Below are 27,797 nucleotides of genomic sequence, written 5' to 3' on the forward strand. Positions count from 1 at the left end.
GGCCAGTTGGTTGAGGTCTTTCTCTGTCTGAAAGGAAATGCTTGACTTGCAGAAGTAATTTGCACCTGACATACACTACCAGTCGAAAGTTTGAACACACTTGACTGAATCTGATTCTCATGATCTTAAAATCCTTTGGATCTAAAGGTGTAAACTTGAATGCTTGAAAATAGTTTTGCAGACAAAATATTCATTGCCAACCTATTAATTTCTTTACAAAACTAAAATTGCAATTGAAAAATATTGGAAATTACAGAGTTGGATGGGATAGTGAAAAAAGTAGCCAACAAATGCCCAGCAGCATATGTGGGAATTTCTTCTATGGTGTTTAAAAAAGCTGTAATCTAGGCAAAGGGTGACTACTTAGCAGATGCTCAAATTTATTTGATCATTTTTAGCCACTGCCTTATTTCCATAATCCATCTGTGCCATTTCATATTTTGATGACTTCTCTATTATTCTAAAATCATAGATAAAATGACAAAGAAATGCTTCTTTATATTAGACATATTCAAAGTCTTTTTTTTTTATGCCACAAGAAAGAATCAGGGGCATGTTGGGACAAATGACCACTCATTGTCTGACTCCTACACATTGGCCTGTCAAACAGGCACAAGACTAGATACAACGCCTGCGTCTGTGTTTGTCTGCATTTCAGACAAACCTTACAAGAAAAAGCACAATTCACAGGCTGTGTAACATAAGCTTGCGGTGGACTGCGCCTGTAGAGTCGGCACAATGCCGGCAGGATACAACCTTGGTGTGTAATGGCTGCATGCGGTCAGTGATTGTTTAAGTCAATGCAAGCTTTGCAAACAACACACAAAGAGCTGAACCAAGCCATGTGTGTAAGCAGTGTCTGTTCATGTGATAAAATGAATCAAAAACTTTTAAATGACCTCTTCTGGCTTGACATCTGAGGTTATTCCTAATTTAAATGCCTTTATGCAACTTCCAAGCGGACATTTACATTTATACATTTGACAGACCATTTTTGTCCAGAGCATGTCACTAAGGTATACACTATCTGTTCATGTGTTCTGGGAATTGAACCAATGGCCTTGTCATTGCTAGCACCATACTCTTCCAGTTGAGCTAAGGGAATTCATTCATAAACTTTCTGGCCAATTTAAAAAAAAAACACCTATATGTTGTTTTTGTTACATGCCACATTCTCATTACAGGTCGGTCCACACTCACTTTGAGTTGAGATAATTAGCTGTGTCTGTCTTAACCTTTGTGAGTGTTAATGTTCGTGTCTGTGGTTTGGTGGGAAATATTCAGACAGCAAACACACAATTTCTGCTTCCCTCAGTCAGAGCGCTTGAATAACTCTGACATGTTGATGGATTTCTGCTCGAAGCTCCTTGACGGTTTGATCCTTGTGGCAATTAATGGTTGTAATTTGTTTGGCTGTGAAGGAAATGTGAAGTGAATGGACTCAAACAGGCAACTGGGGTTACTGAGTGTGTTAGAAGAAATGCAGCCAAGGTATTTTGCATGTTCTGTAGTTTGCACATTTGTCCCTTAGCTTTTAGATGATGTGACCAAAATATTCGTACATTTTTTGCTAACTGAAAATTTTTGTCTTTTTGGGATGCTAAATTTAAGGGAATAGTTCACCCAAAAATATAATACATTTTTTTATTTATTCACCCTCATTTCGTTTTAAAAATACCATGAGTAGTACAGGCTTTGTGCTCTGTATTCCAAGCCTTCTGAAGCCATACGTTAGATTTGTGAGGAACAGATCAAAATTGTAATTGTTATTCGCTGTAAATCTTCCCCTCCATAATTTTCATCTTTTACTCACCCTCATTTCATTCTGAAAATACCATTAAAGTAGTCCATATGATTTGTGCGCTGTATTCCAAGTCTTCTGAAGACATACGTTAGCTTTGTGTGATGAACAGATCAAAAATTACACTCAAAAAGATGAACTTTCACTATTGTTAGGTTTGCAGAATCCTCCCTTGTTCATATTACGCAAAAAAAAAAAATGCATGTAACCAAGTCAACTTAATTTAAGTTGTTTCAATGGAAAAAAGATGAAGCCTAATTTAACCTATTTGTGTTTGGACAATATTAATATTTTTTGTTTGATTAATTGAAACTGGAAAGGGTATTTCTATGTCCCAGCATGCCTTGCTTGGGACTCAGTAGGGAGAGTAAATGTTATAATTAAGTGTTATTTTGTGTGTTTTTGTGCAAGATGAAGATAAAGGGGGTATTTGTTAGTACCATTATGTTGAAAGGTGGAACTTGAGTTTAGGATGAGAACAGGTTCATGTAGATGATATTTAATGTTCTCTTCGTTGAGAGGTTGCTGTGCTAACTATAGCAAAGTCACCAAGCTGCACTCTGTAGTGCTTTACACCAGCATGTTCTTAGCATGCAAACATTCACTAACTAGTACATAAAGAAATATCATTAATTTGAGTTACTTTGACAGGTCTAATTTTCAATTAGGTTTCCTCTACACAAAGTATTTGAGTTAAGATTACATAGTTTTAAGTTAGGAAAAATAATTTTAAACACGTGGAACCATTGTCCACTATTGAATTAAGTTTAGCCAAAGAGTTGTTTTGTTTTATTGTAAATTGTTATTTGCTGTAATTCTTAAACTCCAAAATGTATATCTTGTATTCACCCTCTTTACATTCTAAAATTGCCATAAAAATAGTCAATTTGTGCACTATATTCCAAGTCTTCTGACATCATACATTAGATTTTTGGGATGAACAGATCAAAATTTTAAGTATTTTTTGCTGTAAATCTTACCCTCCGTAATTTAAATCTTTTACTCACCCTTATTTAATAATAAAAAATAAAAAAACATAAAAGTAGTCCATGTGATTTTGTGCGCTATATTCCAAATCTTCTGAAGGCATATGTTTGCTTTGTGTGATGAACAGATCAAATTTTGTATTTTTATTAACTGTAAATTTTCCCCTCTGCTGAAGCTCCCAAATTTAATTTGTGCTTGGGTATATTCAAATATGACTTGTCAAAATGCATCATGCAAGTTTTGACATCAATTATAACAGGCATATTGGTTTGCACGTTGCATAATTGAGCATAAAATGACATTTTAGAAGTGTGAATGAGATTTGAGAGCTACAGTGAAGTAAAAAATTTCCAGTAAGTTGGGTTTTAAAATTATACACATTACCTTTACAATGTTGTTGTTTTTTTTAAATTATTAACAGTTTTATTGATTCCATATAACAATACAAAATAACAAAATATATAGAATCACATTATATTATTTACAACCCTACCTCCCGAACATTAACCCCCCCACCCAACACGAACATATCCCCCAGTGGTCAAACTTAATTGACAAAGACACACAAAAAGACAATAAAACAGTAGAAAATATTTAGAAATACATAATGGAAAGTATACATTCAAAAACAAAAAGGCTACAACACACACATTTAAAACAACACGTCTCCCTCCAATGCCCCTCACCGAGAGCCCTCCAAAAAGGCCAAATAGCCACCCCACCTCCTGATGAACATATCCATGTTGCCTAGTCTTCTATATGACAACTCCCCCAAAGCCGCTACCCTGCCCATCTCCTCGTACCACTCACAAAATGAGGGGGCTCCAGCTGACTTCCATCCTCTAAGGATAACCTGTCTGCCTATCATAACACCAGCCAGGATCTAATTCTTCATGTACTTATCCCCTACATCAATGACCGCCCCATCACCTAAAATACAGAGTCTGGGGCAAAATGAAATCTGAGTACCTAATACATCGCCCATAAAACTCTGGACCCTCAACCAAAATTCTTGAATTTTAACACATCCCCAAAAGACGTGGGTTGTGTCTCCTCCTTCTGATTGACATCGCCAGCAGGTGGGTGTGTCTTTAAGACCAAGCCTATGTAATCTAGAGGGGGTCCAATAGACTCTATGTAAAATCTTAAATTGCATTAGGCGAACCCTTGTATCTCTAGATGCAGACTTGATGTTTTTAAGAATCCTAGCCCACACTCCCTCCTCCAATGCCAAGTTTAGATCTTTCTCCCATAATCTCTTAAGAGAATTTGAAGTTCTGTCCCCTAGACTCTGAATTAGCAGGGAGTAATACACTGATGCCACATTACCTTTTCCAAAAGCAGTATACAATGTTGTTTGTTGATTGAAATGCTGCTAGCTTAACTTCTGGTGAACATGACAGAATTAAAATCATGGGTGTAAAGCTAGGACCTAAAATCTTTGTTAACTTTGTGTTTGTATACAAATGAGTGAGTCACTAGTGGGAGTATTGTTGTTTGAAAGCATTTGTTGTTGTACTGCAGTTAACAGCGTGCCATTTGTGGTGAGTTTAAGATTGCCCTTTAAAGTCCTTAGCAGAAATGTCCCTGTGTGTGTGTCATCCTTGCCCTGTACAAGCAGGTGACTCAGTGACCTGTGCGTGTCTGTTGGTATGGATGGACATACATACACACCTTACAAACACTGTCTGGATCAACAGGCAAACCCAGACAGCACACACTCATCCTCCAAGATCACAACAGCATTCCTGTGTGTGTAAGTGACATGACCCGGGGTTGTGCAGTCAGGGGGAAAATAGTTCTCTGCTGGCTCCATCAGCTCCAGTACAACCCACAGCACTGACTCACTGTATGTAGCATGTTATAGAGAAAGAGAAAAAACACTGTGGAAAGTTTCCTCAGTTTCAGTTCTTTACTTCTTAGCCCTTGCTTTCTTTTCTTTCTTATTGAATTTTTGAGAGCTAGAACATTTTGCTATGTTCATGTAAAAACAAAGAGAAAATGTGATTAATATAGTCAGGATGTAGTTTGTTAAATGGACAGATAACTTTCTAAATTAAACTTATTTTTAATTTCACAGTTTAATCATTAATGACAACTTGGACTACCAACTTTTCAAAATGTTCTACTATCATTTTTCAATGCTTTGACACTTGTTAGTGTACTGTTGACATAAAAGTTCAAGTAGTAGCAGCAGTGTCCTGTGGTGTCATTCTATACTTCATCCAAAACAATCTATAATTGTTATAAATACAGTTTTTATTTTTTTTATTTATTTATTTATTTTTTTTGACCTCATGAATTGCAAAAAGTAACAAGGTGATTGTATAATCTAGGTTATGTTATGTTAGGTTATATGTTATGTTATAGGTTAGGTTAGGTTGCGTTGCATTGCACTGCACTAGGCTAGGTTATTGTTTTATGTTTTGCCATGCTGTGCTGTGTCATGCTATGCTATGCTGTGTTTTTTGGAATGGGAGTATAAAATAGTCAAATAATGTCAATAAACGTTTTAAAAAAAAATAGATTGCAAAAAATGCACGCACACACAACACACACACATATACACAAAAATGCAAATAAAATTGACAAATTATTTGACTAATTAGCTATCAAATACTCCCGTTCCAAAACAACTGTCTTTTACAAAGGTTGTTGTATACTACAACATAAATAAATACACCTGTGCCAGCACATCAGTTGAATTCTGTTATAATGTGGCAAGTTGCAGTTAAGCTAATGAACTACATTACTTGGTGGAAAAATTGTTAATTGTGATTATTATGATTTATGAATTATTTCCTTATTTGTTTTATAAGAGCACTAAGCCACAAAAGGCAATTACAGTGACTCACGGTGAAGCACGGCTGTTCATGGCGTATTGCTTTATTATAACAGTGCTTTATTGGAAACTCCTTTTGAAATAATTTGCCTTTTTAAGAGCAATAGATTTGCTAGTTCTTCAAAAGAACTATGTATTCGGAGAAGGCAGTGTGTATTTGTCCCTCAGATAAAAGATCTATTTGTTTAAAATCCCGAATCACCTGTGTCAGAATTATTTCAGAACAGAGTAACACACACGTTCACATCTACCCACAAACTCTTCCTATACCATGACACGGTTTCCACACACACTATTACAGCTCGTCTGAATAGAATTTGAGGATGTATCTCTCCTTTGATCAGCCTCTGTGCTTCATCCCTCCTTTCTTTCCTCTATCCTTCCTTTTCTTTTCCTCCGCTGTGTATTCAGAACTCTTTCACATTTCCACACAAAGTCCAACCAGTAGAAAAGACCCTTAGTCTTAAAAGAGGCCGCAAACAATTGCACGAGCCTGACTGCACAAAAGCAACAGTAGTTATTCACAGTTTTCTATCTCAGCAGGTAGACCTGCAGCTGTGTGGGTCTTAAACAGGATACACACATACTCGCACACAAGAATAAAAAAGCCTTCCATTGTATGTAGAGGAACTCCACGTATTCACTTATATAAGATACTATTTCAGTAGTCCCCAGTTAGTATGTCAGAAAGTACAATAGAATTCAGTATGTGGCCATTACTGGTGACAGTGACGAGGAACTATCTCATACGTTAAAGATCCCATGCGACTTTTATCTGGATAGACCCACTTTTATTGCCTATCTGGAATAGGATTTAGATAATGCTGTTCACAATGTTACGAAATATATAAAAGCAGCAATTCATGTTTGTATTCAATTCAGAAGCTTAATACAATGACCCCTAAAAGTATTTGAGCACTTAAGCCACACATTAAAATTGTATGAATGTGTTTGCGTTATATAAAAAAATATCAAACCAATGGTATTTCTTTTAAAGAAATATAGCACATACACAAGTTAAACATGTTATTAAAAAAAATGTGTAGGTTTTAAAATGATGAAACTTTTACATTCACTTTATTAGGTACACCTGTACATCTACTTATTCATGTGATTTTTCTAATCGACCAATCATGTGGCAGCAGTGTAATGTATAAAATCATTCAGATATGGGTCAGGAGCTTCAGTTAATGTGCAAGTCAACCATCAGAATGGGGAAAAATGTGGTGCCAGACGGGCTGGTTTAAGTATTTCTGAAACTGCTGATCTCCTGGGATTTTCACACACAACAGTCTCTAGAGTGTAAGGAGGTGTTCACATGATAAAACAGTAGATATACTGTTCACTGTGAAATTAATGAATTTTTGCGTCCAAATGTTTTTTTTGTTGTTGTTGTTTTTCCATGTAAACGTGCTAGTCTGATGTCTTTGACAGTTTTTCTCTTTGCAGTTTTTTTTCAGTGTCTCTTGCAGGAGTGCTACATTTTTTAGACAGCGTGTCTATAAAAATAACTGTTAAAAACATCTCGAGACACCTGTATTCGTTTTGTTTGTTGCATTTGGTCTGAACTGACCCTAACCCTAACATCTACATTTTCCTTTCAGGATGAGCGTGAAGCCAGAGAAATGGTCAAGAGGGAACAGGATGAAGCTTATCGTTTGTCTCTGGAGGCTGATCGTAAAAAGGTTTGGCCAGATACTACATTTGAAAATGTATTTATTTATTTATTTTAAAGTAAGCCTTTGAATTACTGTAGGTTAAGACATACACATATTTTTATTCAGATTAATGTAGGATGGCATTGATTGTGTGCATTTTTTTATGCAAGTTACTTTAGTGTAGTATGTTGATGGTCAGTTTTATATTTATTGTTTTAAATGTTACTGTTTTTTACAGAGAGAAGCGCAGGAGCGAGAGGAGGCGGAACAAGTGCGTCAGGAGCGAATCAGGAAAGAGCAGGAGGAGGAACGAGAGGTGAGGTTTGGTTCGATGATTCATTTAGAATTTTACTGATTTTGTTTCAATAGCATGGTTTAAATGACAAGCATGTTGGATTGTGCCACGAAAAGGTGAGAATGACCCTACGTAATTCACCTTTAAAATACATGCCATGCAAACATGATGCTTCCACGTAAAGTAACAGGATTTCACAGAAATGTGTTGGTTTCCTTGTTTTGTTTTGTTTTTTACTACCTGGTGCCCAGTGAAACTTAAAAGAGAATGTTAAGACATATTTGTTTGCAATCTAGCTTGGATTTCCAGCCTTGTGTTACTATTACATAACCTATTTGCTTCAGCTAATGAGTTACATAATTTTTAACCACTTTTTCTCATCCATCAAAGCACAAAAATGAACACAAAAAGACATTGAAGCTTAAGCCCATATTTAGAACTGCCAATTTCACACACATTGACATTAATGCATCTCTGGATATTCAAAAATGTCACTGATTCACTTGCATGTTATGGATCTACAGAGCTGAAATACTCTATAAAGAAATCTTTGTTTGTGTTTAGTAAAAGAAAGAAAGTCATGCACATCTGGGATGGCATGAGGATTAGTAAATGATGAGAGAATTTTCATTTTTGGGTGAAAAATATAAATATATATACAAACTATAGATATATATAATATATATTTATTATTATTTTTCATCTTTTATGGAGCTTGACAACCCGGAGTCACTATATGGCGAGAAGACATATGAATATTTGTTTGAACAATTTCCTTTTGTTTTCCATGGAAGAAAGTAAGTCATACAGGGTTGGAATGACATGAAGTCAATCATTTCTGAAATTTATTTTTGGGTGAACTATCCCTTTAATAAGATCTTTGCTCACCAAAGAAACACCCACACACAAGGTACACAGCTCATAACGTTTAGTTTAAGCGGAATGCTGATAACCCAGGCGGCACTCCCCAGTGCCAGATTATTGTCTGTTTATTCAGCAATAAATACTTACCAGGCCTGTTCAGGTGAAACTGCTATATGAGCTGATTTGTCACTTTTAGCAAAATAGGCTTCAACAAAAGCTATGGTTCCATTCATGTCAGAACCTGGTGTGTAGGTTACAGTGTAGACCTTCAAACATACGATACCCTACAATAGCTAACTTTAGCTTCGTTTAATGCTCGTTGTGGACAAAGCTTTTAATATAAGGCACATTGTGGAGAGGTAAACACAAAGACAGCCTGCAGGCGAAGTAATTGTGTCAGATCTGTTTTCAGCTTTGTGTGTTTTCGTGTGTGTGGGGGTGCTGTTAACTCAGCAGCAACTTTGTGTTTTAATGAGAGCAGGGTTTAAAGTTGTTCACCTGCTGTCTGTAATGAACCCAAGGGGAGCTGAGGCCCTTTACACACTCAAAGAAAACACGCACACACAAATACTGATAAAATCACCTGCACTAAACTCCAAATGACAGTTATTTGTTTTTTCCCCTGTACTCCTCTGTGAAACATCTATTTGTCACGCTTTTATGATGATGTAGTCACACATTTGGACGTGAATCTCCAAGCTGTGAAACTGGTGACATCTCATCGATCTCTGCTGCAGAGATCACCCGTTCAGTCTTAAGACAAAACAAAGATTTCTGTGATGTCATAAAGGCCATAGCAATCAAAGTGTTTGGGCTAACACACAATTGCAATTAACCTTACTTGCTCTTCAAGTGCGTAGAGGAAAGATTAGATGCAAATATCCTACATTCATTTCTGAGTCTATTCAAGGTTGAATGACCCCAAGTAGAGATGGAAGATGCGCACCAATAGGCTGATAACTCTCAAAAATCAGCTTATTCAAAAAATGTGGCAAAGCAAGAAAACTGCATTTACATGAGTTATTCTCTTCTTTTGACGTCAAGCCGTGAAAAGGCATACTCACAACATGTGTGTACATTGGATAAGCCAGTAAGAATACCTGTAAAGGTGTTTACGTGCTAACACAAAATCAGGGTAATAGGCAAAAATCTACCCGTGTTTATCGGCTTACTTTTAAGCCGTTTATGACCTTACACAGATAAAGGAAAGCCGTTTAATGTGTTTATATGACCACATACATTGCCGGCTTATTAAGCATACTCGGTGTAAATGCGCTCTACAGTGTCATAGAGGCCTTAGCAGAGAGATTGTTTGGGGTTACACACAGTTGTAATTAACCTCACTTGCTCTTCAAGTGTGTAGAGAAAAGATTAGATGCAAACGACAAGTCATACATTTATTTCTGAGTCTGCTCAAGTTTGAATGACACCAAGTTAAGAGATAAGATATTAGAGGCATGTGTTTGGCAACAGCTGTTACAGTGTGTGCACATGTGTGTTTGTATCATGTGGATGTGGCATTCATTTCCAACGTTACCAGTGATGTGTGTATGTGTGTGTGTGTGTAAACAAGGTAGTAAGATGCTCTCCACCTGGAGTCTTTCCAAGCATGCACACGCCCAAACCACAGCACCTCAGTGTGTCCACTGTGACAATAGGACCACTGGCGGGAAACAAACAGCAGAAATGTATAGTGGAGGAGAGAGGGGAAATGTTCTCTGTTATTTGTACTCTTTTGTGACACAGAGAGGGGGTGAAAGGAAGACGGGGAGTGCTGATGTCATTATTCTCTCCCGTCAGGTGCTGCACACCCGCTCACGTTTGTTTAGTCAAAGTGAAAATGATGCTCCTTAGTTCCCTTTGTGTGCAGGGACCAGGAAACACACAGACACAGGCATACACACATACTGTACATCCCGAGCGTGGGCTAGGGAGAGACGCCATTCGGCCCCCAGAGGGCTTTTTACATGCGGCCCCTACCTAAGGGAGCGGGGCCGGCACTGCTAATGAGCTACTGTTGTACACTTTGATGAAATATAATTGCATTATGGTGTGTAAATAAAATCTGCGTGTTTTGTCACAGCATATGCTGTCCAGTGTCACAACAGGAACAACAAGCTTGACTGAAAAGCCCAGAGGAACAGCAGGTTGTGCTCTGTCACTGGAGACAACACTATTCCCTCACCTCTCTCTTTCTCAGTTTCACTCTTGTTCTCTCTATCTCTGTATGTGATTTCTCGCTGTTTCTCCCCCATCCCTCGCTTTCATTTTTTCCCTTCCAGACCTGAGGAGAAAATTACAGTGTGATATTTCTATGACGTGTAAAATGGAAAGATTTTTTGTGTTGTTTTCAGTTGCAACGATCAAGCTGTGATATTGCTAAATTTAGGACCCTTGACATGACTTGTGTGCCGCATTTTAAGCGTACTTTAAGATTTATGCAGTTGTGCAATGGGGTTTAAAAGTCCACTTGTGAAAATGCTGCAATTTTGCATTTATTTAATAAATAAAAAATAATTACAAATATATATATATATATATATTTTTATTACAAATATAATATAATTAGCCCAACAGTTGGAGGAAAAAATGATAGTCACAAATTGATTTATTTGATTAGTGACAGTTTAAAATATAAAAAATTATCAGATTGTTTTCCCTTTTATCTCATAACATTTATTTGTTTTAAAATGTTCAAAATCCTAAAACTTGTATTTTCAAGTTTAAGTCAGGTTTTAAATCCCTGATTTTCAGTGTGGACTCAGACTCTTGATCCCCTCCAATGTTGGGTAACGTTACTTTTAAAAGTAACTCTTTAGAATATTGCGTTACTCCTTAATGTAACTTAAGTAATTTTTTATAGAAGGTAAAGCTTTCATTTTGCTCTTATTTTTTTCTCACAGCCACTTTCTCTTCTGCTATGCTATGCATTCCATACAAGAGACATTACAGGTCATGCTAGCTACTGTAAAACACTCATGTCAAACAACATAGTAAACAAACAGATATTTAAAGATTATTACATATTTATAATAAAGAATCAATAACATGAATATGCATGATTTGTTTTTCCATCAACATTGCAGCCAATATGAATAATGAAAAATAACCACTGTCTTACCTAAAGCAGCAAAGTCCAACACTTGAACCTGCATCACGTCATCATGTGCTGTGCCATCGACAATGCCAGAGACAACTTAAGATGTTCTTCAAAAGTCAGGATAAAATTCAGTGGGGAATGCCAGTCTAACATGTTTAAGGAATAAGTCTGATAAGTCAGTGCACGCTTGTTTTGAGTTGATCCATGGTGCGTTTTGATGCCACAACTTCAAAGGCGCATTTTGATACAGCTTGAATGGAATCGTTTTTAATGCTACCAAAATGTCATAAAAACGGTTTGTTTCATGAATCAAACTACTTGTTTATTATAAAACAAAAATGTAGAATGTTTTTTGAAACTAAGACTTTTTCTCTGCATACACAATTAATGTAGAACGTTGCTCGGAGCCACAGATCTAGAGTCTTTTCTCATCCCATTCTCCCTGTTACGGGGAGCTGTAACACGGAGCACTTCAGCTGCATAAGGGAACTGAGTGAGTATTTCACCCTGTGTATCATGCCGTGGCTTGTGGAAGACTAGTCTTATCCCTCTGCCTAAACGCATTTACTGATTTTTTTTTTTTTTTTTTTTTAATGCAGTGTGTATTAACACATGAATCAACCACGTTTCACTCAATCGAATGTTGTCCTCATATTACTGTAAAATATGAAATGCACATGCACTTTAGCGAGTTGAATGATAGATGATGTCTGTATCTAAAAGGCAATTGGCTCTTTTACCTGCAAGGTGGGACTTCCTTTCTACATCCATTGACTGTTGGGTGCTAGAGCTTCTTAGTTGGGCATTCCAATTTCTCCCATGCATTTAAATAGAAGTGACTCCTGCTAAATAATCTCTGGCCTCACACTCTATAGAACTACAATGCCAATCATGCACTATGTCACCTCCCCGAAGTTTGCACACTATTACTCCTGATTTCTCACAATACAGGGACAGTAGAGGTGTACAAAAGCAACGCGTTACTTTATTTAAAAAGTAACTCATTGTAACATCAAGATATTATGGTCTAAAAAATATTGCATTACTTTACTCGTTACTCGAAAAAAGTAATCTGATTATGTAACACATTACATACACAACACTGATCCTTTCTGTAAAATGTGGTACAGTAATATTTTTATGGTAATTTTAATGTTTAATGACTTTTTAATCTCTGAATTCAAAACAAAACTGTTGTAAACTGTGCATAATTAGTGAGGTACATGCCTATTGTTTCAGCCTTTTGGTATTTTTGTGTAATGCTCGGTTACTGTTTTGTCGTCCCCTCCGCAGGCTATCCGTCTCTCATTGGCGCAGACCCTGCCACCAGAGCCCAAGGAGGAGGATGAAGAGCCAATCAGCAAGCTGCGTATCCGGACACCTAGTGGTGAGTTTTTGGAAAGGCGGTTCCTGGGCAGCTGTAAACTCCAGGTCCTGTTCGATTTTGTCGCCTCTAAGGGCTACCCATCTGACGAGTTCAAGCTACTCACCACCTTTCCACGCAGAAATGTGAGTTCACACCTACGCAAACACACGTTTACCCAGCTATCTAAATGGGGACTTGCTCTAGATTTCTTGTGTATTTTAATATTGCTCATTTTAATTACTAGCGATTTACCCTAACCCTACCCCTAAAAGATGTATTTTTTTTTTTTTTTTGCATTTTCATAATACAATTTTTTTTTTTAATTTATCAACCACTTTTTTACTTTCCGCTTTTGTTTGGTGTGATTTTTGTTGTTTGTGTTTGTGTTTTGTTTTTTGCTTTGCTTTTTATTTTTGTTTGTTTTTTGTTGTTGATGTTTTGTTTTTTGTTTTCCTTTGTTTTTGTTCTTTGTTTTTGGTTTTGTTTACTATTCCTTTTGAGGATGTCTCAAAAAATAGTTTTTTTTCCCCCAGATTTAGCTCTTTTGTTTCTAAAGGATCACTAGGTTAACACACATTATCATTGCTACAGCTTTCCATTTATTGTTTTAATATTGAGATAACATGTTCTTTACCCTGTCTCTCACAGAAAACTTTTGCCATTTTTAGGTTTAAAATGTCATTTTTTGTATTTATTTTTTTCAATTTAAAATGAGGTGATTTCAGGTTTTCCTACATTGTTGGGAAATGTTTAATCTAACATATAAAACAGAAACACACACACACACCATAATGGCATTACTTGTGATCATAACCCCCCCCCCCCTCCGCCCCACACACACACACACACATACATGCTATTATTTCTTTAAGTTTAAAAGTGCACCTACTGTCTTAACAGAACAACCCACTCCCCATGTTGGAACATGACTGATTTTAGACTAGAGCCCCACTGATGGTGAATATCTTTTAATTCCTGTCCATCTGCAGTGCACTAATAACTGTGTGTGTGTTTGAGTGAGTGAGTGTGTGTGAGTGTTACAGCTCAGCAGGAAAAATAGAGTGTATAATTGACTAGTTAATCCCAGCGTGTGGCAGAAGTTTGATTTGTGCGCGCGCGCGCGTGTGTGTGCGTGTGTGTGTGTGTGTGTGTGTGTGTGTGTGTGTGTGTGTGTGTGTGTGTGTGTGTGTGTGTGTGTACTGTACAAGTCACACACTTGCACAATAATTAAAAGCCATGCCTGGTTAATTATTATTTCTTTCTCTCTTGTGCATTTTCTTTTTCTACATTTATCCACAAGTGAATGAATAATTTGCGGAATATTAATTGTGGTCCTCGGAAGCAGAAAGGTGCACTGGCTACTTCGGATACAGTCAGCAGTTCTTTCCTGTGTGTGCATGTGTGTTTGTGCATGTATGAGAGAGCTCTGTCATTAAAGTGCTCCGTTTGTGCGCTCTGCTGCAGGTAGATAACAAGCACTGCTCTTAACGACCTGACTAATTAACAGCATGGAAACAGAAATTTGCTTTCCATTAATCAAGAGATGTGCGCAGGCCTGCCCAGAAAGCATGTCATCCAAACCCTTTGGGGACTGGTGCTAAGGACCCCCAACAAACTCACACACACACACAAAATTACACATTTATCATCCACATAAACACTTAACGTTCACTCGTAAACTTGGTCAAACATTCCTTCGATACATTCGCACACCCAAACACCATTTCACACATTGCATTGCAGTTATTCACAGTCTCTGTTCGAAAACCAAAAGAGATTCAAGTTGTGTGTTTCTGCAGAGGGCGAAGTGTATCCAGTGTATCCAGCATATCCAGGGAAAGGAAAGCAGGAAAACAGGCTGTGTTTGTGATTGTGATCTCTCTCTTTTTCTCTCTCTCTGCCTCTTCTAATTAAAATCATCTCTGCCACAGACTCTCTCTATCCCTCCCACAGGATTAGACCATGAGCACTATTGCATTTGTAATTCTGAACCAATGTTTAAACTTCATCTCTCTCTCTCTCCCTCTCCTCCTCTCCTCTCCGCATCCAAAACCAAGATAATTGCCAGCAGTAAGAGAGTGATTAAACAGAGAGGAGTTTAAAGAGAGAGAGAGAGAGAGATGGAATAAGTGTCTGAAGGCTTTTGTTTCATTTGCAGCCTGCCAGGGTTTGTGTTTGTCAGTGAGCTGTTTGTTCTTTTGTTCCTTTTGATGGACAGATCCAATGCTCCTGCACTCTTCTGAACGAGAGCGTGAGGAAGGATTAGAAACCAGCTTCAGGATTGTCTTTCTATTCATAATACTCAAGGCACAGTCACAGCCACATAGATACTCACACCAGTGTTTAGAGGACCTCCGATCATCTGACGATATCTTATTCTTTTTACATTTTGTTTTTTGTCAAGCAATCCAACTTAGGCTACTACATTACCCCTTCATTTCCACCGAAATGCTACTGGTGCTGGAGCCAGTTTTCCGATCAGCAAACCTCTCTCAGGCCACGACCACACTAAAACATTTTCGTCTGTAAACGCATTGATTTCACCACATATACGCCTTATCCAGCACCATTTTACCCACTAAAAACGAAGTATTTAGAAAACACTCTCCATTACCGCATACTTTAAAAAATGGTAATGTTTGGAAACAAATTAAAATGGATTAGTGTGAATGAGGCCTCAGAATCTGCCGTTTCCACTGATTTGAGAGCTGAATGATGATGTAACTCACTGTTACTACGTAACCTGCCAACAAACAAATGTCGTTTTTTGTTTGTTTATTTTTTTTAACAAGTCTTATTTTTAGTTTTCAAAACATTTTTTAACATCCAAAGTAATTTCGTTCAGTGCCTTTAAGCCATCACTTTAATATAATGGTCCGAAGCTATTTAAATATGTAACTAATAAAATTAATGGCTCATGAAAAATTTGAAATTCATTGATTGCATTAATAAATATTTGCTGAGAAATGCTCTAAATTAACAATAATTCAATATATATTGATTATATAATTATAAATAGTTTTGTTTTGATGACTATAAATATATTATAAATTGTATAATTCAGATAATGCATTATTATATTGTGGCAGACGAGTAAAGCATTGATAACACAATACAAAAAGTGGCTTTAGTAGTCAATATGTTGTTTACTGTGAAAAGTGCTATACAAATAAAAATGGCATGACTTGTTCTGAAAACTTTACGCAATGAGGACTTTATTTTGTCCCCCTGGCTTTACTGGTTTCTGGTTCGAGACCAGCAGGTTTAAGGGGTCAGTGTCAAGCGTTTTATTTTTATTTTTGGCCCAGAACTGACTTTTTTTCAGTGGAAATGCACGGAATAGTTCAAGATTGGAACCAGCACCATTTCAGTGGAATAGGGGTTCATCTCTCAGATCAGTTAATGTCCGCCCCCCCCCCCCCCCAGCATCCCATGGTCATGCTAAAGACAAGCAGGGAGCCAGAACTGACTTCTCCCCAGAGGTGGAAACCCTTATGCCCCCCCTTCAACCCCACCCTCAACCAGCCCATAGCTGAGTCTTACTCCCAACACCGCGAACCCTAACACCCTCACCATTCCTGCAGGCAAATAATGATCTCCCACTGCTTTACTAATTAGCCAAATAAACACTCCACAACACAGCGTTAACACAGACCTGGCTATTGGGTTTTAATTAATGATGAAGGGCCCTAAATGGCTTCATTAGCGACTCCTTGTTTCAGCTGTATATATTTTTTTCTTTCTTTTTTTGTTGGTTTGTTTTTCTCTTTTTTTCCTTCCATTTAGAAAACCACATCTCACATGTCTGGTCTTTATTATCATTCCCTCTTAGCCACTTATTGCTGGACCTTTTATTAACACTAATGAACAGCAATATTTATTTGCCTGGCTTTTGAACAAGCATGTTCAGTTTAAACAAGTCTCAGACTGTCTTAGCAAGGGCTGACGTTGAACTTATTACTAATTTACTTTTAAATGTTTTGACTGCGTGATTCGGAAGCCAAACCTTTATAAAAGCGCATGTATATTTAAAGTATAATAATGCCCTTGCTTGGTTTACTTTGCCTCAGCCTGGTAACATACACCTGCTTTATGATGAAACTCTGCATTGTCATTTTAATGAGTTTGCTGTGTTATTGATCAAGTTAATCCTTAAGTATACTAATAATGAAATTAATTAAACTAAACTGGCAGCTGCTAGTAAATCGTGTTTTTACTGCGGGATAGAGATGTTGTCCCACTTTTATTTTATTTTCCGTATTGACTCCCTGAAGGAAAGGACTTTTGAAATAGTCTGCTTGTCGAAATGTACACAGTACAGTCAGTGATGCAAATACATTTTCTTTTGTGTTCTTTTTTTTTTATTTAAAATTACTGCTCAAATTTAATGTGAAAACACTGTATTTACACTAACAGTGCTGATACATTTTTGCATTCAGCTGCACAATGATTTTTTATAACAAGGATGCTGTTTTAAAAATGAGTGCCACAAGGAAACGTATAATAATACAAATGTACAATCTTGAGACAAATTCAGACAGATGTTTATTAAAATGGGAATACTTTTATATCAAAAGCATTTTATAAAAAGTTCATGAGTTTCCCACAAAAAGAGAATAATGTGCTTAAATTGCTTATTACCTGTAAAAACATGATTAACACATTCCATTTGCAGGTGCAGATGTGTTTAATTATCAACGATATTTGATTTTGTTTGAAGATAACTTGAAGATAAGTAGGCTTTTATTTTGGAAACACTGTTTCATTAGAAACTTTTGCCTTGTCATAAATTCTTAAAAGTACTTGCCTTTTGTGAGGCAATTTTTTATTGATTTTGTGTAGTAGTTGGCATGGTCATCAGGCCCAGAAGTCGAGTAGCACTTTACTTTTGGAGAGCTTGAGCATCTACCTCTCTCTTTTGCCCTTTTTCCTCTGGTCATCTGGGTGGCTGTACTGTGTTTGTTTGGTGACTGTGTGGGGCAGATGAAGATGAGTGTGTTAAAGGTTTAACAAGATTACCTGCCATCAACATCATCAAGGCCCAAAGAAAACAGCCACCCAGCCCTCTCCTCCATCACACGGCCACTTCTTCTGCCTCCTCGAGATTATGGCGATATGAGTCTCCACACCCCTCAAATGATCTCTTCTTCTGTTTACTTTACCTTCTCCAACGGCCATTGTTCATCAGTGGAGATCACACCACTCGGGCATGTTTGAATTCATCTGATCTTAACATCTTCCATTGGAAAGAAAGTGGTTCTCTACGGTCAAGGTTGTCAGTCAGGGGGGGTTTTAATCAAGCTTTAATTTCATGACTCTTGAGTGTGTGTTTGTGTGTCTGATGAAAAGGTATTAGAAAGCACTCTTTGTCCCTCAGAGAAGTCTAATTTAATTCAGGAGGACCAAACAGAAGGTTCTGAAGAGACTAACAAGTGCTGGGAAAAGAGGGAGGGAGTGAGTGAGAGGGAAAAAGAGCGAAAGACAACGAGAGAGCAGCAAAACAACAGATTTGTTTGTTGGCAGATGCTGCTCCTCTTATGGTCTGTTAATTGGATAACAATGTAAACAATCACCCATGGCATCTGTCTCCTGCCATAGGAGTGCCACCTTGTTTCTCTCCTTCCCCTTCAAAAAAGAACAGTCATCAACACAAACACACACACACACACCTGCGTCACCATAAATCCTAATTTGCTTTTACCTGATGCTGGGGTGTTATAGCAGGCTTTTGGGTTCATTTCCATTTTAAGTTTTTGTTAAGCTCTCCTATGAAAGATGGGAGGGGGTCGTGCACCTCGGTGGGAGTAATGTGTTTTACTCTCTCACTGGTATGATGCCCCTCCTGTGGCCTCAGGTCAGGCTCTAAAACAAAAGGCACAAGTCACACACTAAAATGAGGTTTGGGGCAACAGAGCTAATGTGCTGAAACGGGTGTGATTTCGGAACCCTCACCCCCCTTGGAAATGCCCAAATGCTTAGTGGAACACTAACTGCCAATAGATTATCATCAGTGGTTCTTGCTTATATTTGGGGTTAGGGGTTAGAGACTTTTCTAAAATAATTTTTTTTAAGTATTCATTTTCATCCAGACTATGAATGATAGAGGTGGGTTGTTACTTTTCTAATCAGTTGGACTGGATGATCGGATTTTGCATGGAAAACAATAAATTGTGCAAAAAAACTCCCATAGATTTATATTTAAGGAGGGACCTAAGGAACATTTAGGAACTATCATAGAATGTCCTAGAAACTTTAACTTCTCTTTTGACTTCTTGCCCAGTAAGTAACCACCCAGAACACCCTAGTGTCATGGCATCGATTTTTGCAAAAATAAAAAAAATTGCACAAGATAAATTGTATTTAATTTATTTTTAAAGGATACACACAAGTATTTGGGGCAAATACTTGTAAAGTGGGACACCTTCTCTGATAATGTGGGACACTTCCTAATTTGTCATTGATCCAGATAGCTACATCTATGTCATTCAGACTAGTTGAAGATTTAGGATAGGATGAATTTAATGCTGATTTTTAGTAATGGACGAATATACACAAAATATATATCATATATCACACTGGGAAGTTGCCACAAAGGCTGTGTCTTAGTAACGCTAACATTTGAAGTCAGAAGTCTGATTTGCACAAATGTATATTGTCTCTAGTAGAGGTTTTTTTATGTTGGTTTGAAACCCCTAAACCCTCTTGGTTCAAACTCTTTTAAAGCTGAAATAAGTCTTAATAAGCAAAGACAGCTGTATGCCATTCATAGTTAAATTTTCTCGAAAACTGTATACACTGAGTTTCTGCGTGCAACAAAAATTCCTACTTGTTTTGAGAGACCAGCTTAGATTGCATGGGGTGGGACTATCTCTTGTTTGACCAACGGGGGCATATTCAGAAAGTTGTTTTGAAAACAAGATGTATTTTTGCAATTCTGTTTGGTGTCCCTAGTGGCACAGAAATTACATACTTCAGCTTTAAATTAAAATAATTTTTGTTCAAATGTTAGTTTTCAATTTCATCATATTTTTTGCTATAGCTCTTATTATACAGTGCTGTGAAAATTTATTTGACCCCATCCTGATTTATTCTGTTTTTGTACATGTCTCCTACTAAATTGTTTCTCAAATTTAAACCAAATCTAACATAAAACAAAGGCAATCGCAAAATAAATTTTTTAAATGATAATGTTATTTATTTAAGCAAAAAAGTTATCCAATACCAACTGGGCCTGTGTGAAAAAGTATTTGCCCCATTAGTTACTAAATCCCCAAATCTATGAAACTGCATTCAAAATAGGGTTCAGCTGGACTAGACTCACCCAGGCCTGATTACTGCCAGCTGTGTTCAGTTAAATCAACACCTAAATATAACTTTTTCAGCAGCATGAAGTTGGCTAAAAGGTCTCACCCAGTAGCACACACCAAGGTCGAAAGAAATTCCAGAAATTATAAGTAAAAAGGTGATTGAAATACATCAGTCTGGGAAGAGTTACAAAGCTATTTCAAAGGCTCTGGGACTCCAAAGAAGCACATTGAGAGCCATTATCTCCAAATGGAGAAAACTTGGCACAGTAGTGAACCTTCCCAGAAGTGGCCGACCTTCCAAAATTCCTCCAAGAGCACAGCGACGACTCATCCAGGAAGTCGCAAAAAAGCCAAGGACACCATCCAAGGAACTGCAGGCTCTCTCGCATCAATAAAGGTCACTGTTCATGACTCCACTATCAGAAAGACACTGGCCAAAAATGCCATCCATGGAAGAGTGGCGAGGCAAAAACCACTGTTAACCCAGAAGAACTTTAAGGCTCATCTGAATTTTGCCAAAACACACCTTGATGTTCTTCAAACCTTTTGGGAGAATGTTCTGTGGAGTCGAAAGTGGAACTGTTTGAAAGACGGGTCCCGTTACATCTGGCGTAAATCAAATTCAGAATTCCACAAAAAGAACATCATACCTATGGTCAAGCATGGTGGCAGTAGTGTGATGGTGTGGGGATGCTTTGCTGATTCAGGGTCAGGGCGACTTGCAATAAGTGAGGGAAAGATGAATTCTGCTCTCTACCACAAAATCCTAAAGGAGAACGTACGGTCATCAGTCCATGAGTTGAAGCTCAAGCGCAGTTGGATTATGCAGCAAGACAATGATCCAAAGCATAGGAGTAAGTCCACCTCTTAATGGTTCAAAAGAAGAAAAATTAAAGTTCTAGTCCTGACTTGAACCCGATTGAGATGCTGTGGCAGGACCTTAAATGGGCAGTTCATGCTCAAACCCTCCAGTGTGGCTGAACTAAAGCAGTTTCGCAAAGAAGAATTGGCCAAATTCCACCACAGCATTGTGAAAGACTGATCTCCAGTTATCGGAAGCGTTTGGTTGCAGTTGTTGCTGCTAAAGGTGGCACAACCAGCTGTTAAATTTAAGGGGGCAGTTTGTTTTTCACGTGGGTGATATATAGGTGTTGGATAACTTTTTTTACTTCAATAAAAAAAAAAAAAAAAAAAAAATATATATATATATATATATATATATATATATATATATATATATATATATATTTATATATTAAAACTGTATTCTGTATTTACTCAGGTTGCCTTTGTTTTATGTCATGTCTTTTTTGAAGATCTAAAACAATTTAGAATGAAAAATACACAAAAATATAAGAAAGCAGGAAGGGGCAAATACTTTTTCACAGCACTGTATATAATTTACGCAAAGGGTCAATTATATTATGACGGTAGTTTTTTTTTTAGCAAAACCTTAACACAATCTACCCCAATAATGTGACTACATGCCCTGCTATTGGTCCAATGAACTGGATCTTTTTTTCCTGGGTAAAAATGCTGAACATGTTCAATAGCTTTTTTGTAGCCAAGACTTTAAGGTATCTGGCTATGCTGAAATTGACTTTAAAAAATAAACCCACCCAGAGAAAATATTCACTTTAGTTAAAAGTGTGACAATGAAGTCACGTGACGCCATGCGAGGATCGGACGTGTGAACGGTGAGCTTTGCGCACTTTGTTAGTTTTAACACTTTTAAATGACACATAAACTGGTGAGATTCGATACACTCTGTTCCATAACTGTTCTAGGAGGACAAGATGTCAAAGAATTCAAAATCCTCGGGCTCTGGAGACATTAAAAGACACTTAACATGTCGGCAATGCTGACGTAGGTCGTTGCTGACTTGGAGGATCTTACTGTGATACGTCGATCGATCACTGCCATGGAGGCAAAATTCACTGATATGATTACAAGAGTGGGGTTGTTGAGAAATGGATCGTTTATCTGGAGTCATCGGAGAGGGAATTATCTGCTAATCCGCTAGCAACCAAGGTGGATTTGGAGCATGTCTGGGAGAAGTTGGAGGACATAGAATACCGTAGCCGGTGGAATAACATCCGTATCGTTGGAATTCCTGAGGGTGAAGAAGGACAGGATATGGTGAAATTCCTAGATGGGCTTTTTCCGAGTTTGCTCGACATAGCAGGCCATAAGCTAGAAATCGAGCGAGCTCACAGGGTTCCGGTTCAGCAATCCGTGGAAGGAGACAGGCCCCGATCAAATTTCTGAGATCATCTGATAAAGATCTTGTGTTACACGAGGCGAGGGTTAAAGGAAGGATTTCTTGGAAGAACCACAGCATTTTCTTGTTCCCAGACTTTGCGAACTCGATGAGAGAAACATGATCGATTCAAGGAATGCAAGAAACATTTACATCAACGGAAGTTCGCTTTGGCACTGATATTCCCAGCCAAATTGAGAATAGACGCTAAGGATGGCTGTAAAACTTTCACATGCCCACAGCAAGCGATGTCCTTCACAATGGAGTGAGTAAGTCACCTTGTGGTACTCACATTGCAGCCAAGTGGACTGGCTCACTGAACATTTGCTTGACTGTTTGAAGTTTGCACACTCTTTTTGTGCTGGTTCCGCCTAGTGGCTGGAGTTTATTTTGTAGAGCAACACACTTTCGGGACGGTTTATTTTGTGGAGTATTTCTTGCTATGTCATTGGAGTAAGTAATTTGCTTGCACTCATGTTGCAGCCGAATTGACCGGCTCACGGAACATTTGTTTGACTGTCTGAAGAATCTGCGCGCTCTTTTTGTGCTGGTTCCACCTAGTGGCTGGAGTTTATTTTGTAGAATAATACACCTTTAGGGTAGTTTTATGGATGAAGCTACACACTCTTTGTATTTATTCTGCCTATTGGCTGGAGTTTGTTTTATAGATTATCATTTGCTGTGTAATTCTGTCTCACAAAATTTGTATAGAAACACCGGACTTGAGTAATCTGATGGCAATTGTTGCGGGGGTTCTCGTAGGCGTGCATGGACTGTTTGAGTTTGGAGGGATGGACACCAGTTGGCGCTGTCGTGCGTGGGGTTAATGTGCACGTTTTTCTTTTTTTCTGTTTGTTTGGTTCTAGGGAATGTTCGGGGTTTGACTGTTGCACTAATGTTGGAATGTGGTCTTTATAATCCTGTTTTTGACACATTTACATTTCAAAATCTTAATATGAGTGGATTGTCTCTCTCTACGTGGAATGTGAATGGGTTGGGGCACCCCATAAAAAGAAGGAAGTTTATTTCTCTTCTTAAGCGTAAGAAATATGATATAGTGTTTCTTAAGGAAATGCACCTTTCTCTGCAGGAAGCTGAAAAATTTGGAAAGATATGGGGTGGACATTTTTGTTATAGTGATGGCTCGAGTTAGAGCAGGGGAGTCATTACACTGATAAGTAAACATCTACAATTCAAATGTCTCAAACAGAGTAAAGCTAAATTAGGACGAGTCTTTATTGTTTAAGCTGAAATTCAGTGACGGTGTCTTATTTTTTTATATCTGTATTTTTTTCCTCCCCCTTTCTCCCCAATTTCATATGGCCCAATGTGCTAAGTCCTCGTGGTGGCGTAGTGACTCGCCTCAATCCGGGTGGCGGAGGATGAATCTCAGTTGCCTCCGCATCTGAGACCGTCAATCCACGCATCTTATCACGTGGCTTGTTGAGCGCATTACCGCAGACACGTAGCGCATGTGGAGGCCCACGCTATTCTCCGCGACATCCACGCACAACTCACCACACACCCCACAGAGAGCGAGAACCCCATGTGACTCTACCCTCCCTTGCAACCGGGCCAATTTGGTTGCTTAGGAGACCTGGCTGGAGTCACTCAGCAGGCCCTGGATTCAAACTCGTGACTCCAGGGGTGGTAGTCAGCATCAGTACTCGCTGAGCTACCCAGGTCCCTGACAAAGTCATATTTTGGTGAATATTCATGCACCTAATGTTGATGATCAGGGCTTTTTTATAGATCTTGAAGGGCTGTTGCAAGCCACTGGCACCCCTCATGATGTAATATTGGGAGGAGATTTTAATCTTTTGATGGACTCTGTCCTTGATCATAGTGAAGCACAAGTGTGCAAACTCCCTAGAGCAACAGTGACGCTTCACAGGATGTCTAAAAATCTTGGTATTACAGATATTTGGAGACTTTTGAACCCATCTGGTAGGGACTGTACATTTTTTTTCTTCAGTCCATAAGATTTACTCTAGAATAGATTTTTATATATATATATATATATATATATACTTAAGTCCTTCATTTCATCTGTTGTTGATTGCTCAATTGGAAACATTTTAGTCTCAATCACACCCTGGTGTGTTTAGAGGTGTTGCCACATACGGAGAAAAAGAAATCATATAGTTGGCACTTTAATGTATCCCTTTTGCAAAATCCTGAATTCCAACAAATGCTAAAGGCTGAAATCAATGTCTATATGGAGACTGGGACCAACTGGTCCCTCAGTATCCTCTGTGGGCGTAGCTTTGGAGGCACTTAAGGCAGTTCTTAAGGGCTGGATCATACAGTATGCCTCATTCACCAAAAAATCCAAAGCACAAGAACTCGTGTAATTGGAAGGGAATATTAAAAGTGCCGAGGCAGCGCTGAAGCGCTGAATGTCGTCTAATGGCCTCAGAGAATTGACCCGATTGAAATACAGATATAATACTATTTTGCCGTGGAAGGTGGAGTTTTGGCTATTCAGGGCAAAACAGTCATACTTTGAGTCAGGGGACAAAGCAGAGAAGCTCCTGGCTAGATTTATAAAACAAAGAGAGTCTTTTTCTACCATTCCCTCAGTGAAATCTGCTGGTGGTGAAATATTTACCTCGGCCATTGATATTAATAATGCTTTTAAAGAATTCTATCTTGACCTCCTATAGTTCCATATCTTCATCTACTGCTGAAGATATTAGACGCTTTGTGGAACAATTAGAACATCCTAAACTGACGACTGAGCAAAAAATTATCTTGATTCTGAGATAACCTTGGAGGAGCTTAGCGAGGTAATTAAGGCTTTGCCTACAGGTATGGCTCTGGGGCCAGATGGCTTTGATGCTGAATATTTTTAGATCTTATGCTACAGAATTGTCTCCACTTTTGCTAGAAGTTTATACGGAATCATATAAAGAATGGAAAGCTTCTGCCAACCATGACACAAGCCCGGATCAGTCTAATTCTTAAAAAGGACAAAGATCCAAGTGAGTGTAAGAGTTACTGTCCAATTTCCCTGATCCAGCTAGACGTTAAAATATTGTCAAAAATTTTGGCTAACCGATTAAGTTATGACATCTCTTATACATATAGATCAGGTGGGGTTTATTTAGGGCCCTAGCTCTTCTGATTACACATTTCATCAATATCATGTGGTCAGTAGCGAATGATCAGACTTCGGTCGCTGCCATCTCACTTGACGCCAAAAAGGCGTTTGATATGGTAGAATGGGATTATCTTTTTAAGATTTTGGAAATATACAGGTTTGGGAATACTTTTATTGGATGGATTAAGTTACTTTATAGACACCTTTTAGTGACGGTACAATCAAATTTATTCATTTCAGATTATTTTACTCTGGATAGGGGCACCCGGCAAGGCTGCCCTCTTTCCCCATTATTGTTCTGTCTTGCCCTGGAACCATTAGCACCCGCAATAAGACAGGAGGATGATTTTCCAAGGGTGGTGGCAGGAGGTATGGCGCATAAGCTTTTGCTTTATGCAGATTATATTTTATTATTTGTCTCCAACCCTACTAGATCTATGCTTTGCCTCCACAGAATTATTAATTCATTTTCTAAGTTCTCAGGATACAGAGTTAATTGGTCCGAAGCTTTGGCTTTGACAGCGTACTGCCCAGTAACGGCTTTTCAGCTGGGTGCCTTCCAGTGGCCCAAACTGGGCATCAAGTATTTGAGCATTTTATTCCCAGCAAATTTGTGTGATTTAGTTAGTTAATTTTGACCCCTTAATAAAAATGTTTTCAAGCGATGTGGGCAGGTGGGCTTTATTACATTTATCTATGATTGGGAAATGTAATGTTATTAAAATGAATTGTATTCCAAATTCAACTACCTGCTACAATCTCTCCCTGTAGATGTCCCTCTCTCTTATTTCAAGCAATTTGATAGCATAACAAAGTCCTTAATTTGGAATGGTAAACGTCCCAGATTACATTTCAGTAAGTTGCATAGGCCAACTGACAAAGTTGGGCTAGGCCTACCCAAGATTTTGTTTTATTATAATGCATTCGGTCTCAGACATTTGGCTGGTTGGTCGCTTGGCTGGTTGGTCCACCTGAGAGAGCCCCACCTGGTTTTGTATTGAACAGGAAGTTATTGCCCCTATTTTGCCATTGCAAAGCCTTTCTATCAAACTAAACGGAGAAGTTAAGTTACACCCCGTTATCTCGCATTTGCACGCGGTATGGACAAAAGTGTCCAGAGTGATTAATTCAGACATTTATTTAAATGTTGCTTCGAGCATATGGCTGAACCCAAAATTATGTATTAATAAGTCCCCTTTCTGCTGGAGAGAGTGGATTGTGAGGGAGGTTAATACGCACGGTGACTTATATGAGATTGGAGTGTTGAGATCCTTTGAAAATGTGGTTCAACATTTTGGGATCCCCAGGTCTCAATTCTTTAGGCATTTACAGCTGTGCCACCTGCTTTGTGCTATTTTTGGGAGTAGCATACACCTCAATAAAGCGGCAGATACTCTGGAAGTGGTGATTACTGCTTTTGGAAAAGGCCATGAGGCATCAGTGTATTACTCCCTGCTAATTCAGAGTCTGGGGGACAGAGCTTCAACTTCTCTCAAGAGATTATGGGAGAAAGATTTAAACTTGGTATTGGAGGAGGGAATGTGGGCTAGGATTCTAAAAAATGTCAAGTCTACATCTAGAGATGCAAGGGTGAACCTTATGCAATTTAAGATTTTACATTGATTCTGCTGGACCCCCTCTAGATTGTATAGGCTTGGTCTTAAAGACACACCCACCTGCTGGCGATGGAATTCTCAAGTTGGACCACAGGGATATTTGTTGGTGGTCAGGGAATAATGAGGGTTAAAATTTGATTCGGTGTATATACGTGTGTTTGCTGTTCTGTTTCAAGTGTCTGAATCAATAAAAAGTGTTAATCAGAAAAAAAAAAAGTGTGACAACGAGCCGTGGTCTCGCCTAAATGTTACTCCTTGTTTACCATTTTGGTTTGAATGTTTTTATTTCATCAGCTTTGCAATATCCTGCAATGTCTTGGCTGCTCTCACAGAAACTACATGATATGTTAGCTTTATTCTCTGACCCCCGTGACCTTCCATCCCAGCTGCTTTCAGCTCTGTGTTTTAATTACAAGCATGGAGACCTGGAGGGGTCTTCAGAACACAGAATGGGCCTTAATCAGAGCCCTTTTACCAGGCTGTAGTTAAGCCCCTGTGCTGAGCGCTGTAGCTGTGCACTGCGTGGACACCCAGGTGTGAGCAAAGGCCCCATGTAACTGGAGAACGCTCTGCTATTAGCTCAGTACAATGCAGCCAT

General features: G+C 38.3%; 1 protein-coding gene across 2 annotated transcripts in view; it reads left to right on the top strand.

The window, feature by feature from the left end:
* Nucleotides 1-27,797, top strand: part of LOC127424042 (FAS-associated factor 1-like) — a 103,064-nt gene that overhangs the window by 72,916 nt on the left and 2,351 nt on the right. For both annotated transcript variants that reach the window (XM_051668833.1, XM_051668834.1), the window contains exons 16-18: nt 7,235-7,315; nt 7,527-7,604; nt 12,841-13,056. In XM_051668833.1, coding sequence (XP_051524793.1) covers nt 7,235-7,315; nt 7,527-7,604; nt 12,841-13,056 — 375 coding nt within the window. The remainder of the gene's footprint in view (nt 1-7,234; nt 7,316-7,526; nt 7,605-12,840; nt 13,057-27,797) is intronic.

This window comes from Myxocyprinus asiaticus, chromosome 33 (assembly GCF_019703515.2).
Source record: "Myxocyprinus asiaticus isolate MX2 ecotype Aquarium Trade chromosome 33, UBuf_Myxa_2, whole genome shotgun sequence".
Classification (NCBI taxonomy): Eukaryota; Metazoa; Chordata; class Actinopteri; order Cypriniformes; family Catostomidae; genus Myxocyprinus; species Myxocyprinus asiaticus.